This window comes from Ochotona curzoniae, unplaced genomic scaffold (assembly GCF_017591425.1).
Source record: "Ochotona curzoniae isolate NIBS_2020 unplaced genomic scaffold, NIBS_Ocur_1.0 contig_4064, whole genome shotgun sequence".
In the NCBI taxonomy this organism is placed as follows: domain Eukaryota; kingdom Metazoa; phylum Chordata; class Mammalia; order Lagomorpha; family Ochotonidae; genus Ochotona; species Ochotona curzoniae.
The window spans coordinates 3,679,712-3,698,322 of NW_024466107.1; the positions used below are offsets into that span (position 1 = coordinate 3,679,712).

Consider the following 18,611-nt stretch of genomic DNA (forward strand, 5'->3'; position numbering starts at 1 on the left):
GTGGGTTGGCGGGCACAGGAGGAGAGGGAGGAGATGGGTGGGTGGGTTGGCGGGCACAGGAGGAGAGGGAGGAGATTTGTGGGGATGGGATGATGGGCACAGGAGGAGAGGGAGGAGATGGGTGGGTGGGTTGGCGGGCACAGGAGGAGAGGGAGGAGATGGGTGGGTGGGTTGGCGAGCACAGGAGGAGAGGGTGGAGGCAGGGAGGGGAGCAGAGCACAGGAACGCGTCCTCTGACCTTCTGTCTTCTTGGAGACCCATGCGTTGATGTGTTTCCTGGACTTCTCTGCAGCCTGGGCAAAGGAAAGCTGCTCCAGCTCCGCGTGGTAGAACTGAACACAGGCGTCCTTGAACGACTGCAGAGAGGAAAGCCTTCAGTGAGGCTGCCTGGCTACAGGAGGTGCCAGCAAGCTCCCCCGAATTCGGAGCTTACATTCACCCTTGAGTTAAAACGGGAAAACGCATCTTTCCATGGTGACCCAATCTCAGTCCACCAGCTGTGAAAACATCCCAGTTTGTAACTAGACACGGCCTGCGCCTGGAATGAGCAGGGATCAATACAGGAGCTTCAGAAAGGGCCGATTGTAAACAAGGCAAGGTGCAGCTGTACAATCCTAGTCTTTATTTTAAAATGTCACTGTCAGTTTCCCAGGTTCTCTAAGGACTTTATCCCAGTCTCTAGGTCACCAGGTGTTTTGAATACGACTGAGGGTTCTGATTCAACTTACAGAGAGGAATTCACAGGTCTTTTCTCCGAAGAGCCTGTTGGCAGTTTTAAGCAGGTACTGCGCATCCGGCCTGTTGACATGGGTGAGAAGTGACTGGAAGCCCTGGTGTGCGTCTTCCCCTGTGCTCAAAGAAAGTGCCTGCGGAGAGAAACCCTTCCAGGTGACCTCAGTGCTCTGGGTCTGCTGTGTTCCAAAGGATCATTCCTTAAGGCCAGCGACATGGCTCAGTAGGCAAGCCTCTGCCCATGGCAACAGCATGCCTTAGGGGCACTGGTTCATGTCCCAGCGGCTCCACTTCTGATTCAGCTGGGAAACAGCAGAGGATGCTCCAAGACCACAGGATCCTTGCACCAAAGCAAGGACTCCTAGCTTTGCATCTGCTCAGCTCTAGCTACTGCGATCATTTGGATGGTGAACCAGTGGATGCAAGATCTCTCTCTCTCTCTGTGTCTCTTTCCCTCTGTAACTTTCAAATAAAAATAAAACATATCTCCTAAAAACTACTACCCTGAGAGGAGGCTGTTTCTGTTGTAAATGACCACTTAGCACATCCTGGAGAAGTGACACTGCTGGGCATAGGAGAGGAGTGGCCAGCCCAGGCAGAGACAGTGGAAACCGAGGCAGAGAAAGAACTGGCCCTGCCACCTGCACAGAGTTCCTTGGCTTCTGTTTTGTTTTGTCCAGATTTAGGGGAAGGGACGGGAACAGCAAAGAAGACAAGGGCAGAGAGGTCCAGCAAAGGGCTGCCCCCCTCCAGGAGCAAAGCTCGCTCTAACGCACACCCATGAAGACAGAGGTGAGAGCACCAAAACTGGGCAGAAATGCAGCCATCAGGGGCATCTTCAAAAGCAAAAAGGGTGTAGGGCGAGGGATGCGGTTCCCGAGACTAAGCATAGAAATCCTCAGGAGAGGAGTGTTTCTCACACACAGAGAAAAAGCAGCATTGGGCCACAGAAAGTCTTCAACCTCCTCTCTCACACACAGGAGGGGGCAGGGTTAGAATGAGCAAGCCTACTGGGAGCCATCCACCCGGGGGAGAGAAAATCCTGCTGAACACAGGAGCCACACTGCCCCGAGGAGAGTGCGTGGACAGGATGGCGCTGGCAGTGTCTCCTTGGGCCCTACACACACTGGGAGCCCTGGGTGCTAGGACTGGCCCTGGAGCCGTCTCCAGATGCTCCCAGAACATCTGGAGCACACAAGGAACAAGTGCCTTAGTCTTTGTCAGAGGCCTCGAGCCCAACCCTGGAAGGTCCTTCATGGGTTTCTGTCCCTCCAGCTCCGTACTGAGCGAGGACACAGGCTGGGAAGCAGGTGTTCACCTCCCAATGGTGAGCAGCTATGACTGCAAAGGCTTTGCCCCTACAAGGAGAGAGAAGCTAGCAGCTTAGCTTCTAGAAAGTTCTGGTGTCACTTTCTAAATAAAAATAAGATGCAGCATAAAAATCCAACAGTCTTTTCAGGGTCAACAATTGGAGAAACACTTTTCCTTATTCCACCCCATCCTTCACCAAAACCATCTCAGTGGAGGAGGATCCTTCTTTCCTGCTCCCGGGTACCTCCCTCCCTGGTGGACAGCCCCTCTTGGAGTTGGTGTGGACACTCACCCTGTGCTCTGTCATGTGGCAGGAGCAGCAGCCGCTGCGGTCCAGCCCCACCGTGGGCTGCAGGGTGGCTTACCTGGGCTATCTGAGCTGTAGTGTTGCTCTTTGCACCCAGGAGGACCATGGCCAGAGCAGAGGAGATGCTCATGGGAGAGATGAACACGTTGTTGTCCGGGTCGTCCTGACACAATCCGTTTAAGAGGCATTACAATCGACCCCAGACAAATGCTTGAAGAATAAACTGTGAGAGGTGCAAGAGCAGAGTGTCTCTGTGAGCCTGTGCATGTAGCTGTGCACGCTCTGCATGTAAGTACACGTGTGTCACATGTGTTCAAGCCAACAGGTGTGGATGGTACATGCAGGCATATGGTATGTTCACACATGTGCTCAAAGCACACTTAGGCATTTGGGAAAAAAATCTTGCTTTCATTTGGAAAGTATTACACTTTGCCCCAGTAGCTGAGGGGTAATGAATCCAGCAGTCTTGGAACAGCACGGAGAACCAGAGGTGGGAATAATGGGCACATTGGACACGACAGGAGGCAGGTGCACCAGAGCACGATGCTTGGCTGCAGGGTGTGAGCCAAGCTCCAACTCCAGCTTTGGTCCAGGCCTAGGAGGAAAAAGTGTTCCTGCTAGTTAGTGACCCAGGGGAGGCACAGAGCTGGGAGTGTGAGAGGCTGAAGCACCCGCCCCCCGGCAGCCTGTGGGTGCTGGGGGCCAAAGGCTTGGACAGCTGCCCAGGGCATGAGGACTAAAGCTACCAGGCAAAGTGGATGTCTGACATTGGTGCCGGCCTCCAGCACTGCCTGGCGGAGGTATCCAGAGTGGCCAGTGAGCCCTGGGCCACAGTGGGAACCGCGGCCCGTGCTGACTCACTGGGGAGGAGGAGTTTGGTGAACAAGTTTGAATGCAGGAATTCTGATGGTGGGGTACCCCACAATAGTAGTCTCCAGGAGAACCCCAGAGGAGAGAGCCACCTCCCTGGCAGCCGCCCTAGGGCTCACTGCTAATACGCAAACGTGTCGTTGTCTGGTTGGCTCTGGACAGCTTCGTGGAGGGATGAACTCGCACACTGTCAGGTGCTCTGATGGAAGCACTGAAGGCCAAGTTGACAAAGGCAGCCGGGGAGGTCTGAAGCAGACGGGCTCTGCCTGTGTCTGTAGGCGCACCTGCGGGCCTTGTCCTCTTGCTTGAAGAGGACGATGACAATACAAGACAGTGTGTTTCAGTGGTCAGGTTCCCATGTCAGGGGGTCACAGGGTCAGAGAAGGCCATGAGACACAGGTAGACACTGTCCCCACTAAAGCATTGGGATTGCAGGGTCGTCCCAAGTATATCCTGAAACAGTTGCCACCCCCAAAAGGCTCCATGAGGCCCTGCAGAATGGCCCAGGGGACCCGAACTGAACCCGAAAGGACTCCAGTCAGAGTCAAGGCTGGACCCGACAGGAGGCTCCTCTACAACCCAGAGCAGAACAGCAGCTGGTGGCTGCATTGAGACCTTGGCTGGAAAGGGGGTCTGGTGGCTGAAACCCCGCCTGTGAGTACAATGGACGCTCTGCAGGATCTGGCTTCAGACTCTAAGCCTGAGAGGTGAGATGCTTTGTCCACTGCACCGGAGGCCAATGGAGGCATTGGGCATCTGCTCTCCACCACTCAGGGGTAGCCCTGTACATCAGGACATGTGCCCAGGGCGCTGAGGTTAAAGGGCACAGGGACCCACTCACCACTGAGACAGGTGGATGGGCTGGCATTGTGGGGATGTATGTTCAGGGTGCCATGGCTAAAGGACACACAGACCCACCGAGTGGGGTAGACAGGATGGCGTTGCGGCACTGGGTTGAAGCCGCCATGTTTGACGCGAGCAGCCCCTATTGAAATGCAGATGCGAGCCGCAGTGCTCTGCTTCCAACCTGGCTTCCTGTTGTTGCTGGTCTTGGACCAGGGATGGTCCAAGTGTTTGGGAACCCTGTCACCCAAGTGGGAAACCCGCTGCAGCTGTCGCAACTACTTGGGGAATGAACAAGCAGATGAAAGAGCTCTTTCTGTCTGTGTAACCCTATCTTTCAAAGAGTTAAATAAATACATTTTTTTTCCAAGAAAATGAGCTTAGAGAGGTGGTCCCCATGGCAGTCCTAAGGTTTTGAACACCCCCTTGGAGTGCCTCACGGGAAAAGAACTCTGACCAGGGCTCAGAAAGGGGCCTTCTGAGAAGCGGCCTGAAGGTGGCGCCAGACACCAACCAGGAATAAACGGGCCATGAGCAACACGGGAGAAGGGAGCTGCCAGGTGACAGTGGCAGGTGGCGGCTCTGAGCCAAGGTCTTTGACCAGAGCGCTGGAGCAAGGAGGTGTGGCTGACTTCTGAGAGCAGCTGTCTGCGGACAAGGAGGGCTGCTGGGCGAGGCGAGGAGGAAGGGTCCCTGGGCAGCAGTGACAATGCAGGGAGGAGCCTGGGGATGACTGGCTGCTAAGTGCTGGTGCCTCAGGGAGCCTGAGAAGTGCTGCACAATCACGCACAGGGCGGCAGGACAACCTCGACTCCGCCCTCAGAGAGCCGTCACGGTGGGCACGCGGCGGCGGCAAGTGCACCTTCGCTGGGAACCTCACAGTTATGCCACAGGTGGGAATAAAAATAAGATGTAAACCCACTATAACGCTGAAACACCTGGCAGGGTGTTCTCCAGCAAAGGAGCCGGGGCAGCTCACGGTACTGACTGGCTAGTTCCACGTGGCTGAGAGCCACACTGTCATCACAAAGAGGGGTCCACAGCTAATTCTCCTGCCTTGACCCCTGACACAGGGTATACATGTATCCACACATCCCACTATACCCCAGGCACACACATCATTCTGTGTTGGCTTAAAAATGGTTCTGAATCAATGACACTTTCCTGGGGCGGGGGGGGGGGGGGGAGGCGGGGAGGCAGAAACTCTCAAACTGAGTCATGAAACCAAAGAAAACAAGTGCAGCTCCACACGTGCAGATCCATCTGAAGACTAGCATCACCGGGAGACAGGCTGTAGAGAGGAACAGCTGATTGGTCAGGGCACAGTTCAGTCCAAGCAGTTGGTGCTTGAGCTGGTAGGTCAGGCTGGGGTGGTGCGCACGCTGGCCAGCAGGGGTCACTGTCCGAAGTACCAGGGGGACGTGCACTGGATGGGCTCCTCCTGCCAGATGTTCTGCAGCCGCTGGGCCCAGGACGTCACCATGGCTTTCCTTTCCGCTTCAGACACGAACTCGGGAGCGAAGCTGATCTGAGGGTTGAGGACTTGAAATCCACAGAAGTGCAACGTGCCGTGCTAAAGCCACGAAGGGAGAAACAGGAGCCATCAGGAGCTTTCTGTACCATTGGATCAGTGATCAGGGAGGGGAAATGGCAGGAGACAACCCTTCCACGCTGACGAAACAACTTCACCATGACGAGGCAGCTGAACACAGCCGCCTTGCCTGGAGCCTTCAGCTGTGGGGCTCTGTATTCAGGCCTCGAGCTGAGCTGCCACTGGAATCTTTGCTACTGATTGGGGCATTAAACATTCGTTTTGGACAACTGGGCCAGTTATCATACCTTCAGACTACAGATTATTCTAGAATAAGATGTTGGAGGGAGCATGCATTGTGGCATCACTGGCATCCCACATGGGTGTTGGTCTCCACTTCTGATCCGGCTCCTCCTCGTGGCCTGGGAAAGCAGCGGAGGATGGCCCAAGTCCTTGGGCTCCTACACCCTTGTGGGAGACCTGAGGAAGCTCCTGGCTCCTGGCCTCCTATCAGCCCAGCTTCACTCATTGCTGCCTCTTGGGGAGTGAACCAGTGCATAGATCTCTCAGTCTCTCCCTCTTTCACTGTAACTCCGCCTTTAAAATCAAGGTACATATAGATATTTTAAAAAATACTTATTTTTTATTTGAAAGGCAGATTTACAGAGAGAAGGAGAGAGCATGCCAGCGCTCTTCCACGTGCTGGTTCGCTTTCCAAATGGTCACAGCAGCTGGAACTGAACCGATCTGAAGCCGAGAGCCATCCCCGGTCGCTTTTCCAGGCCATAAACAGGGAGATGGATCAGAAATGGAACAGCTGAGAACAGATCCAGTGCCCATGTGGGATGCCAGCACTAGCAGGCAGAGAATTAGCCACCAGGCAGTTCCAGAATAAATCTGTAAATCTTAAAATAAAAATAAAACAAAACCCCACAGTAATTAGAATCAGCCACGAAAATCAGGAAATAGATTAAGTGATAAACAAATACTATTCTAAACTCAACAGCCTCTATAAATGCATATGCAATTTTAAGATATAACTGGCAAGGAGAATCCCATTTACAACCAAGGCAAGGGCTGAACATAAAGACAAGAGCACAGCATTCATACAGATAAATGGGATACTTTGAAGATACAATAGGATTGATTTTGCTGACAAAGAATCCTAAAGAAATAGTCATACTGCTGAGTCCCAGGGGCAGGCAGCCCAGATGGCTCCGGGGTCAGGGAGCAGGCCTGCACGCTTGGCTCAAGTTCACAGACCTGGGTCTGTGCGCTCTGTTCCTGCCTTGACAAACGACCCTACACAGGTGTCAGGGTCCCCTTGCCATCCCTGGCCTGAGTCTTGCTCTCCTCAATCCCGTCCTTGGCCTCTGGCCTTCACCAAACAGTGCCACACACAAGAGTACCTAGGCTGCTGGGAGTTACCAAGCTCACCACCCTGGCCTGGGCAGAGAGCCACTTGTGGACCACTTCTCAGGCCCAGGGTGCACATGTGGGCGTCGGGGGTACCACCTGGAAAAGCAGGCCTAGCAGGCTGGGGATGCTCAGAGTCCCCATTCCTGGGGCTGGCTTACCTGCAGGGGCCACAAGAAGTACCGGAAATCACCGCTGATCCCGGCTTTCGAGTACATCTCGGCTGTGCTGCCCGTGGTCAGGGAGAGAAGGGCTAATTTACCCTGCATGGGAGGAAGCACAGGAAGATGTAGACATCTCAGGAAGAGAGCAGGACCACTGTGGCCCCAGCCCAAAGCCCTGCACTGGCTGGGAGGCACACCTGAGATCAGAATCCCGGGCCAAAGACCAAGATACCATTTCCGGCCCAGCAGCCCACCCCCAGGGGAACAACTACATCTTCACAGTCACAACCCCTGGACCCAGACAACAGAAATGCTGATTCCTGCCCAGACGTGTGGCAGGAAGAGGCTCTGGGGGTGAAGAGGCGGGGGCTTTTACCTATGGAAAGCGCCCACATCACTATTTGCTGAGAACGAAAGTGCAAACTAGAACTTGACAGGTGCCCACCTCCACCTGAGCCGTCGTCCATGGTGCCGCAGCACATACCTTGAGAAGACCAGAATCGTAGATTTCTGGGAAGTCGAAGGCAAACCCCTGGCACAGCACCCTGTCCATCCAGCCCTTCAGGATGGCTGGCACACTGAACCAGTACAGTGGGAACTGCAGGAGGAAGCGGGGAACAGCACGGTCAGTGCTCACGTCTGGCCGCTCAGGAGCAGCAGAACAGTCTCCCCAGGCAACGGGGCAGGTCAGCTCTGAGGGGTGCAGTGTGCACACAGCGTGGGGCTGTCACTCACCGCCAGGTGCTGAGGCTGGGCCCTGGGGCAGCCACAAGGGAGAGAGGAGAGGGGGACAGGGGCTTAGGGATCTGTGGTCCCTGTGCCTGAGCCAATACACACGCTCTAGGGCACAGCGATCCACACATGTACACATGGTCAGGACGAATGATCGCGCTGCCCAGTGAGGAAGGGGTGGCATCGCTGAGGGCTGCTCAGAGGCCAGCCTGGGGGCAGTGGGAATCACCCTGCTGCTACACACCCTGGTGACTTTACTAAGCGTGTGGGGACCGCACCATCCCTGGGGACACTGGCAAGTGGTCATAGGCCCCCTGCTCCCCTCCCTTGCAACCACCATGTCACTTCTCCCCTCTAACAGGATTGAACACACAGACCACCTGCACCTACCAGACTCCTGGCTGGGTGGGAGACCCTGGGAGGAGGGAACCCAGCTCCCAGTACAGAGAGAGAGCAGAGCTGATGCAAGGTGGGAACGGGGGAAGCTGAGGAGCTGCAGCCCTGGGTCCCTGTGCCTGAAGCCCAGCCACAGCTGCAGGGGAGGGGTGCCAGGGCCTGGGTGTGCATCCCCCCACCAAGTCCATGTGTCAGAAACTTAACTCCCAGTGAGCTCTCCAGGCCCTGGGAGTCTTCCGAGGTGTCTGGGCTGTGAGTACTCCGGTCACGCCCCTGTCCCAGGAGCAGTTAGCTCCAGGACTGGTGGCTTGTCAGAGAAGCAGGTCTGGCCCTCTGGCATCCTCTAACCCTCTGCCTTCCAGCAAGGGACGACATGGAAGGAAGGGTTTTGTTAGCAGCTACCACCTTAGCCTTGGCCTTCCGGGTCTCCAGAGTCCTCAAGAAGTAAACAAATGCATTTTCTAGAAACATCTCTCAGTGTCCGGGGCACCGTTCTAGCAACAAGCAATGGACTTACACAGGGGAATCATAGCCTTTATGGCTCTCGCTCTTCCTGGATCTGAACTGGACGTTTGCCAACCCAATGACTCCCCTAAGACCCATGGGAAAAGGAAATTGTGCTAGAGTTGAACACTGTTTTATACTTGCTGCCAAGGCATCTGTGTTTTAGTGCCAGGAATGACCCCACTGAGTTAGTGCCTCCTGCAGTATGCTGTGGGGGGCCCAGTCCATCTCCATGGTTATACATGGAAAGGGTGTGTGTGTGTGTTGTAACTGCCCTATCCAGCCATAGTGGACATGTGCTGCTGGCCCTTAGTACCGCCTCCAGGGATAGGAAGCTGGGGAGAGTTGGGACCTATGACCAGTCTGGTCTGACAGGTTAAACAGAGGGCGAACCAACCTGGAATATCACCAGGTCTGCCTCCTGGACCTTCTTCTGCTCCTCAATGATGTCACTGCTCAGAGACCTCTGCTTGTAAGCCTCGTAGACTTCCACTGCATAACTGAAGACCTCGGGGTTAGAGACGGCCCCTGCGGAGAGACAAGGCCAGCTGTCACCGTCCAGGCGGGCTTCCAAAGCCCATCCCAGCTGACCACCTGCCAGGCGCCAGCCCACCGATGGGTTCCAGGAGATTTTGTAGAGGTGACCTAGCGTGTGCCACCCAGCAGGGGCTGAGCTCTCCACGTGTCAGCTTGCTCAATCTCCACCAAGAAGGAACTTGGCCTAACAGGAGGCTCCATGGCTGCTTTGAGACCAGCCAGACCCAAGTGGCCAAGGTGGGATGGCTCGAGGCCCAGGTGTGAGCCCCAGGCCTCTGTGAGAGGCCAAGTCATGGCAAGAACCAAGCCAGTAGTTCTTCCATACACTCCTAAAGTGCAAAAGGCCGAGGGGCCCCTGCAAGCAGCTCCCTGCCACTCACGTGATCCTCGTTCACAGAGGGAATGCCTCAGTCGGGGAGTACTGGGGACAAGGGGCTGCGGACTGCCACACTGCACTACTGTCTGAAACCCTCCTTGAGCCCCTGAAGCCTGGCCTTATCCCACAGTTCCGGCAGATGTGGAAATCCACAGGGACTCCAGGTCCTTACAGAAAATAGGCTAGGATGGGCTGACAACCAACACATCCCTCCGGCATGCACTAAATGGCCTTTAGATCGCGGCCAATACCTGGTGCCAAGAAAATACATGGTCACCAGCTGTTTCGCCATATTGCCTCGGGGATAATGACTCAAACAAGAAAACTACCAACTGTGTTTAGGACAGATGTGACTGCTGGCCCAAAGCCTGAGGCACAGCTGGGCAGGTATGAGGATACAGGCTCTGAAGGTATCCAGGGCCTCGTACCTGCACACAGGTGTGAATCTCCACTTATACTTAGATTAGCACTGTAACAACTCACACCAGATCTTGAGGCTCACTTGGCCTGGGCTGCGGTGCAGGACTGGAGTGGACGTGCAAAGGAGGTTGCTTGGTCTTTTATCCCAGGTTCTCTACATTTTTAAACATTTTCTTTCACATTAAGCTCATGCTACATTATTTCTTCAAAAGCCAGTGGCCCTGTATCCCAGCACCCTCGCCATTCCTAGTCCCCGCTCTGCTCATCATCAGGAGAAAACAGTCAACTGACTCATTTGAAAAACGGAAAGACGAAGATCAGGATGGAGGCTGTGTTGCCGTGAGTCTTGGATCTTGTGTCTGCAGATGCAGCTTATGCGATCACTAAGAGAATGGGATTCAAGGTGTTACTACGAGGTGGAGGCAGGGGACGCATCACTGCAGGTGATCTGCATCCTTGGGAAGCTCCAGTGAGTGGGGTCCTCACAGATGAGAACCAGCAGTGACGGCTGCATGCATGTCCTCGCTCTCTGCTCTCTCTCTCATACACACACAGAATAATGAATCACCCGCCTCACGAGGCAAAAACACCGGGTTAATAATGACAGACAGAAGAAGATGCAGTGACCCCACGTTCCTGGAGAGAGGGAGCTGACGCCACACAAGGGCGATTCCTCCTGCATTCACTTACACATGTAACGGAACCCCACAAACAACAAATCGTGGGGTTTCCTTGTGAATCTGAAGAGCTAATTCAAAAAAGATTCCAAGGCAAAACAAAGTACATGTAATTAGAAAAATAGAAAAGAAGGGAAATGCAGGAGACCTGGCTCTGCCAGATACTGAATCGCATTATTTGCCAAAAGAATTAAAATCATGTGGTACTGAGTCATGAGCAGACAGGGAGAACAGGACAGGAAGAGAATACCATCACGTGGGGGAGGGATGATTGCATTTTCAAGATTTATTTACCCGTTTGAAAGGCAGAGCGGAAGAGAGCGAGTAAGAGATGAATTTGCTGATTTGTCCCACGATGGCCAGGCCTGGACGCACATGGGTGACAGAGGCCTGAGCCCTTGGGCCGTCTTTCGTTGCTTTCACGGGAAGCTGGACTGGGAGCTGGACTGGGAATTGGACTGGGAGCTGGACTGGGAGTGGAGCTCCTGGAATGGAGCTGGTGCTCATGTGGGACAACAGTGTCTGATTGTCTGCTTCACACGCTGGCCCGAACCATGAGAATTCTGAGCAGGATACAGAGCAGAATGAAGGTGCGTTTCAAATCAGGGCCCAGGCAGTGAGCAGTGATGAGACAAATGGGTGGGTAACTTGGAAAACAAACCACACCATATTTCACATTCTGCACTGGAGTGAATTTGAAATACATAAAACATTGACATGAAAAGTACAGCATGCCAAACAGGAAACTATGAAACTGATTTTTATAATTTCTGGTTTATATTAAGTCTGATATACTATCCAGAAGCTAAATGAAAAAAAGATTTCTATTAAAGAAAAAGCCACCCTGAGCAGGTGAGAAGCAAATAAATCAAGCAAAACCCACGTGGGGTACAAAGTACTAGCAGGACAGGTGTGTCGCCCCACGCTGCAGGCCGGATCTCAACCCCGCAAGCCTGGCCCCACCCGCTTCTTGCTAACGTAGACAGGTGATGGCTGGAATGGCTGGACCCTGACAGGCGTGTGGGAAACCTGAACTGAGCACCGTTTCTGCTTTAGACCCGGCCCGGCTCGGCTGCCGTGGCATTTGCAGAGTGAAGCAGCGGGTGGTAGGCCTCCCTCTCAGTCTGTCTCTCCATCCACCTTTCAAACAGGTGAAAATAAATCAATCTCCAAGACTTTCTAGTTCATATTCCACATGGAAGACTATTTTTTAATAGAGAGTTCTTTAAAATTGGTAAGAAAGGACTTAGAGCTATAGCCTAGTGGCTAAAGTCCTTGCCTTGCAAGTGCCAGGATCCTATATGGGCACTTGTTCGTGTCCCAGCTACTCCACTTCCCATCCAGTTCCCTGCTTGTGGTCTGGGAAAGCAGTGAGGACAGTCTGGGACCCTGCACCAGCAGGAAGAGGTTCCCAGCTCAGGATGGCTCAGCTCTGGCCATTGTGGCCAACTGGGGAGAGAACCAGCTGGCACGGGGATCTTTCTATCTCTCCTTCTCTTTGTAAATCTGACTTTCCAATGAAAATAAATCCTTAAAAATAAAAAAGATCCACCGTGTAGTACAGATAATGAACTAGGCACATTTGGGAAAGAAGATTTTTTAAAAATTTTAATATTAATATTAATGAATATCAATGAAAATCAGCAAGCAGCTACTCTACTCCTCATGAGAGGACGGATTAGAACTCTTAACGGGAGACCTTTCTCACCTGTCACACTGGCTGTCATGAGTGACAGGGAGGAAACGGTACCCCGACAAGCACGGCTGCTGCGAGGGTCAACGGGCACGTGTGGACGGTGACTCGTCTCTCTTCAGGAGAATGAAGCAGGCACAGCCTCCTGCAGAGCTAGTCTACCTCTGGACATACTTGCACACGCAGGCAAACACACACAGCCACGGCTCATTAAAGCGTGATTTGCCACAGCAAATGATCAGACACCAGAAGACACGCTCTTCAGCAGAGGAAACATAAACAGTGACACTGACTTGCACGCTCCGTGGAATACCGTGCAACAGGAAAGAGAAAGCACCAGACAATGAGCATCCTACACGACGACGTTTGCAAACACCACAGGTGAAAGGAGAATGCTCTCACAAGAGTGTCCACGGCACCGACTGTCCCGGGCAGGACACAGGCTGGCTTTCCACCGAGGGGCCCAGCGACGGGCGCGGGGGACTGACGCCGTGGACTTGCTCAGCCCGAGACACCTACACGGACGTGCCATGCTTCACTTTTCCAAAAGCTCTTTCTGTAATTAAACCACACCAAGGAGCAAGTGGCACACCAGCGGAGCCCCGGCGCCTCCGACTCACCGGTGATGTCTTTCCTCGTGGCCCGGGGCTCGAAGTCCATGGCGTAGAGGTCGGACACAGTGACCGTGCAGCCCTGCTTGCTCAGCTCCTCCACGGCCACTCTCTTCAGGGACCCGTTGAAAGACTTGGGCTCCTGGTGGGCGTACACGATCAGCACCTTCTTCCCTGCGTCAGGGGCAGAAACGGTTCTCCATGAAGAGCAATTTTTCTTGGTCAAAAGTCAAGGAGGACGGGGATGAGAAGGAAGTGCTTCGGTGTACTCTCGTGCTTGAAGCCAAGACACCACAGTTTCTCAACGGGTAGCAGTTATAAAGTCACACACGTGTTCTCAGACAGCTATACCATAGCCCGTCGTCGCCAATACAGATGGAGAATCCACGGTTGGAAATGCCTGGGGCCACAGCGTGCTTTTCTTTTTCGGATGGTGGAATATGGCATTGACCTTTTTAGGCTGGGCACCCTAATCTAAAGGTCCCAAATCTGAAATGTTCTAAAACCTGAAAATTTCTGAATGCCACTGTGCACTTCACGTAGTGGAACTTCAGATCAGGGACACTCAACCTGCACACACTGGTATCTTCTACACAAAACCAAACAAACAAACCCGCGGGCGGTGCTGTGTGCAATGCTGGCATCCCACACCAGCTTGAAGCCAGGCTGCCCGACTTCCAGTCCAGCTCCTTGTGAACACAGCTGGGAGGGCAGTGGGACACAGCCAATTCATGGGCCCTGCTGCCTACACAGGAAGGCCAGACAGAGTTTTACTGGCTCCTGGCATTGTTCCGGCCCAGGCCTGACTGTGGCAGCCATCTGAGCAGTAAACCAAAGGATGAAAAACCTCTTATTCTATCTATGGAAAACCCCCCTATGCTGGGTCAAAACAGTTTGGTCTGTTCGGCTGAGGGTAAAGGTTGACCCATGCACAAGATTAATGAGTAACGTTTTCTGCTAATGGACTCCACCCTACTAGAGACATAACAGGAAAACAACACCAATGAAACCCATCCAGGTTTCTCAAGGAGGACCAGGCACTGCCTGCAGGGGACAGTTCTCCATGTCTGGACATTCTTGGTTGGAACAGGCAAGGAGAGGCCTGGGGTGCCCCTGGACCACGCTGCGATGGGACAGCAGGCCCACAGAGTCAGTAGTGCTAAGCTGGAAAAACCTTCATCTACACGAAAAAGTAAACAATAAAGCGAGGGTAAATTTCCTAAAATGAAGATTTACATGTTACGCCATGGCATCCAAGAATAAAAAATGTGTGTGTATGTTTTGCCTGTGCACATGATAGATAAGCACTTATGAGGAACCTCAGCTTCTATCCAGCTCCTCCAGGGCCTGACTTGGAGTCTACTGTGTGTACCTGCTGTGTCCCAGCAATGATTTTGGGGACTAGAGACAGGTGCGGTCTGGCACCCTCCTCCTGAGGAACTTCTATATTCTGGGTGCAGGTGATAATATATAATAAACCAAGTAAGAAAACACAAGACAAAGTGGCCACAGAGATCTGTTAGCACAGGGTTTACATGGGACTGTGTTGCTCAGGTTCTTTATACTAAACAACATGGCACCCCATTCTGATTTCAAAGCTGCATTGTTACCTGCCATGGTGTAGGGAGATGTGTTCTTTCTCCAGCTGATTCTGTGCTCCAGGCAGTGGCTGTCCCCGTGGTTAACCTGTGGGGGAGACAGGAGGCAAGGCTGTGGGTCTCTGGGCTTAGAGAAGGATATGCAAACGCAGGCTGGCTGCCCTCCCGCCCCAGCTCCACTTCCCATTACAGCTTCCTGTGGGTGCACACCCCGGGAGGCAGCTGCTCAAGTACTTGTGCGGAAGCTGGACAGAGCTCCTGGCTTCAGGCTGGCCCAGCCCTGGCTATCATGGGACTTGGGAGAGCGAGTCGGCAGGCATATTTCTCTGTGTCTCTGCCTATGTGGTTGGGTGTGTGTCTGTCTTTCAAATGAATAAAAACAAATAAGTGAAAAATTCAAGGAGATTTCAGTCTCAAGGAACAAATCATGCAGGATATCAATGCTGATCTCCCCTCCCCTTTTTCCAAGAAGACTCAGCACCTTGCAGGAAGGCCTGCCTGTTAGGTAACACAGGCAGCTGGGCAGGGGCAGAGGTAGCAGTCAGCTGCCATGTTGCCACTGGAGGCCTGGGAGATGGTACTGGTGTGGTTTTGGGACCTTTCGTCTGCCGAGAGGACAGGGGCTTGGTTTGGGAACTAGACTCCAGCCACAGGTCTCTAGTCTACCCTCTACCCGCTCTCAGAAGCTCTGTGGGTCAGCAAAGGGACTTAGACCACATTCCAGAGCTGCTTTTCTAACTCTGGGACCTGTTCCATGTCCCTTGCCCTGCAAAGTCAATACATGGCCCAACAGAGGCAGGGCATTGGGTCGGTGGTCCTACAAGGTGGCCAGCACACGATGGCATTCTGGCCAGTGTCAGCTCTCAATGGCAGGAGGGTGCCCTGTCTTTCTGGCCCAGCTGGCCATAGACTGGCTTCATCCAGGAACAGCAAGGAGCTGGCTACAAACTCTCTGTAACTCTGACCCTGGCAGCAGTGCATGTTTTAGACTGAGAAACGATGGTGTGCCTGAGCGGTGAGACCCTGTGGGTTAACAGAACCAGAAGGGGAGGGAGAGGGGGAGGGGAGAGGAGGACAACGCCGGAAGCTGTGGTTGGAAGGGTGAGTGAGGCCCGACCAAGCCAGCGGCAGGGAGAACTTCACCTCTAGAGGAGGGCAGTGACCCTTTCAGAATGGTCCCTGGGGAACAGCTCACCCTGTGACTCGCCCACAGGCGCCACCAGACGCATGCCAGTTCCTGCCCCTGTGGACATGCCGCCCGGCGCCCTAACAGCCACGCAGCACTTCTCTGCTCCATTGTCCACAGGCCTCTTTGTGCCCAGGGCCCTGCTCCTGGATACTGGGGTCATTTCCACTTTCTTGCAGAACCACGGGTAGCGCTGTCAGCTGGGTTAGAATGACCCTCTTCAGGGCCTGGCACGGTGACCTAGAGGCTAAAGTCCTTGCCTTGCATGTGTCGGGATTCCATATGGGCGCCGGTTTGTATCCCAGCTGGCCCATTTCCCATCCATACTTGTGGCCTAGGAAAGTAGTTGAGGATGGTCCAAAGCCTTGGGACCCTGCATCCATGTGGGAGACCTGGAAGAGGCTCCTGGCTTCAGGTACGCTCAGCTCCAGCCGTTGCAGCCACTTGGGGAGTGAATCAACGAATAGAAAATCTTCCTCTCTGTCTCTCCTTCTCTTTGCATATTTGACTTTCCAATAAAAATAAATAAATGTTTAAAAAAAATAGAATAGCCTCTTTTCTTAAAGAGGAACCAGGTCCTTGGGAACTGAGCCCCATGGAAAGTGAAACCAATTTCCAAGAAGTTAAACTGTGACCTTAACTACAAAATTGTTCACCTTGACTCCAACGTGCCTGTAGTGGCTGCTGCACCCTTGCTGGCTGGCCAGCGTCAAGGCCCCAAGGATGTGGATTTTTTCCCTTTAAGTCCCACCCGTGCCCAAGCCTATCCCAATGTCCCGGAGGAAAGCAGGTCACCGGCTGCACTCCCGCGGCCTGCTCAGGCCTCTCGGGGATCCGGGACTCTGTCCTCACAGCACAGGTGCCCAAGGCCAGCCCTCAGGAAGATTCTTCAGGTCAGGCACTCAGAGGGGTGGTCGCAGGAAGACCCACTCCGTTTCCTAAAAGGAGTGTGCACGAACTGGATGCCCCAGGCAGCTCGCCGAGCTGTGAGCTGGCAGCTCCCAGCGGTGAGAATCTTCCCTCCGACCCCCAGGGCTGCAGCCCTTGGGGTACTCACCCTCCGGCCGCCTCGTGTCCCTGCTGGGAAGGAGCCCCGGGAGCGACAGAGTTAGCTGGTTTCCGGCCTCGCGAGCAGTGCGTGGCCGCTTGGGTGCAGGCTGACCCAGGGCAGCCGAGGCCTAAGTGCCGCTCCAGGCCTGACCACATCCCGTCCGGGGAGGGGCTTCCTGCCTAGCCCCTCCCACCAGTCCCGCCCCCGTTAGTCCCCGCCCCTCGCCAGGACTGCAGCCCCGCCTCCGGAGCCGGGTCGGGTCTCTGTGCTGCGGAACGCTGCAGGAGGAGCGAAGTGCCGGACGGGCTGCGTCTCACTTCCTCCTCCTCCAGGACTCCAGCACAAAGTGAGGGTCACTTCCTCCTCCTCCACGACTCCAGCCGAAAGTGGGGGGTCCGCAGGAGGAGCTCTAGAGGCACCCTGAAGCCTGCTCGCATCGCCCAGGAGTTGGGCCCTGCCTGCACGCGGCCATCTCCGGAAAGGGGGATAACAGATGCGCGGTGGCTGGGGAGGAAGGTGGCCGTGGAGACACTAGGCCTGCTGGAGAAGACCGGGGTGGCTGTGTGTCTGAGGGCAACTGCTCTGCCCAGGAAGAGTGATCGGACCAAAGTAAGATTCATTAAATATTCCAAAGCCGCCACATCCAGCAGCTGGAAAGTCTTGAAACCAAAGTTGGAGGCCCTTGGCCCCGGACCTTGGGAGGAAGGGGAGCAGGGGCAGCGCTTACTGAGCACGCACCCCGGGTCCCCTAGGGTCCTGGTAAGGGAGAAATGGACTCTATTAACCGGGAAAGAGACTAGTGAGGCATGGCAGGCCTCTGGGAGAAGCATTTGTGCGTGTGTTCACAGATATACATGGATGTGTCTGTGTGTCCATGGATGTGTCTGTGTGTCCATGGATGTGTCTGTATGACCATGGATGTGTCTGTGTGTCCATGGATGTGTCTGTATGACCATGGATGTGTCTGTATGTGCATGGATGTGTCTGTATACACATGGATGTGTCTGTATGACCATGGATGTGTCTGTATGTGCATGGATGTGTCTGTGTGTGCATGGATGTGTCTGTATGTGCATGGATGTGTCTGTATGACCATGGATGTGTCTGTATGTCCATGGATGTGTCTGTGTGTCCATGGATGTGTCTGTATGTGCATGGATGTGTCTGTATGTGCATGGATGTGTCTGTATGTCCATGGATGTGTATGTGTGCATGGATGTGTCTGTATGTGCATGGATGTGTCTGTATGACCATGGATGTGTCTGTATGTGCATGGATGTGTCTGTGTGTCCATGGATGTGTCTGTATGTGCATGGATGTGTCTGTGTGTCCATGGATGTGTCTGTATGTGCATGGATGTGTCTGTGTGTCCATGGATGTGTCTGTATGTGCATGGATGTGTCTGTGTGTGCATGGATGTGTCTGTATGTGCATGGATGTGTCTGTATACACATGGATGTGTCTGTATGTGCATGGATGTGTCTGTATGTGCATGGATGTGTCTGTGTGTCCATGGATGTGTCTGTATACACATGGATGTGTCTGTATACACATGGATGTGTCTGTATGTGCATGGATGTGTCTGTGTGTCCATGGATGTGTCTGTATGTCCATGGATGTGTCTGTATGACCATGGATGTGTCTGTATGTGCATGG

The 18,611-nt window shown here is 53.8% G+C and overlaps 1 protein-coding gene across 1 annotated transcript; it reads right to left on the minus strand.

Moving 5' to 3' along the window:
• Window positions 1-5,239: 5,239 nt before the first annotated feature.
• NQO2 (N-ribosyldihydronicotinamide:quinone reductase 2) lies at window positions 5,240-17,063 on the minus strand. The gene is made up of 7 exons (XM_040984091.1): window positions 16,962-17,063; window positions 14,731-14,806; window positions 13,130-13,294; window positions 9,204-9,334; window positions 7,659-7,772; window positions 7,172-7,273; window positions 5,240-5,636 (listed from the first exon to the last, which is right to left on the minus strand). The coding sequence occupies exons 2-7, from the start codon at window positions 14,735-14,737 to the stop codon at window positions 5,460-5,462; spliced, it is 696 nt and encodes a 231-aa protein (XP_040840025.1). The 5' UTR covers window positions 14,738-14,806; window positions 16,962-17,063; the 3' UTR covers window positions 5,240-5,459.
• Window positions 17,064-18,611: the final 1,548 nt, after the last annotated feature.

What these genes read in the sequence shown, in the direction of transcription:
- NQO2 (XM_040984091.1), bottom strand. An exon ending in CACGAGGAAAGACATCACCG is followed by an intron (nt 9,335 to 13,129) that starts GTGAGTCGGAGG and finishes GTCTCTCCGCAG; the next exon opens with GGGCCGTCTCTAACCCCGAG. An exon ending in ACGATTCTGGTCTTCTCAAG is followed by an intron (nt 7,274 to 7,658) that starts GTATGTGCTGCG and finishes CCTCCCATGCAG; the next exon opens with GGTAAATTAGCCCTTCTCTC.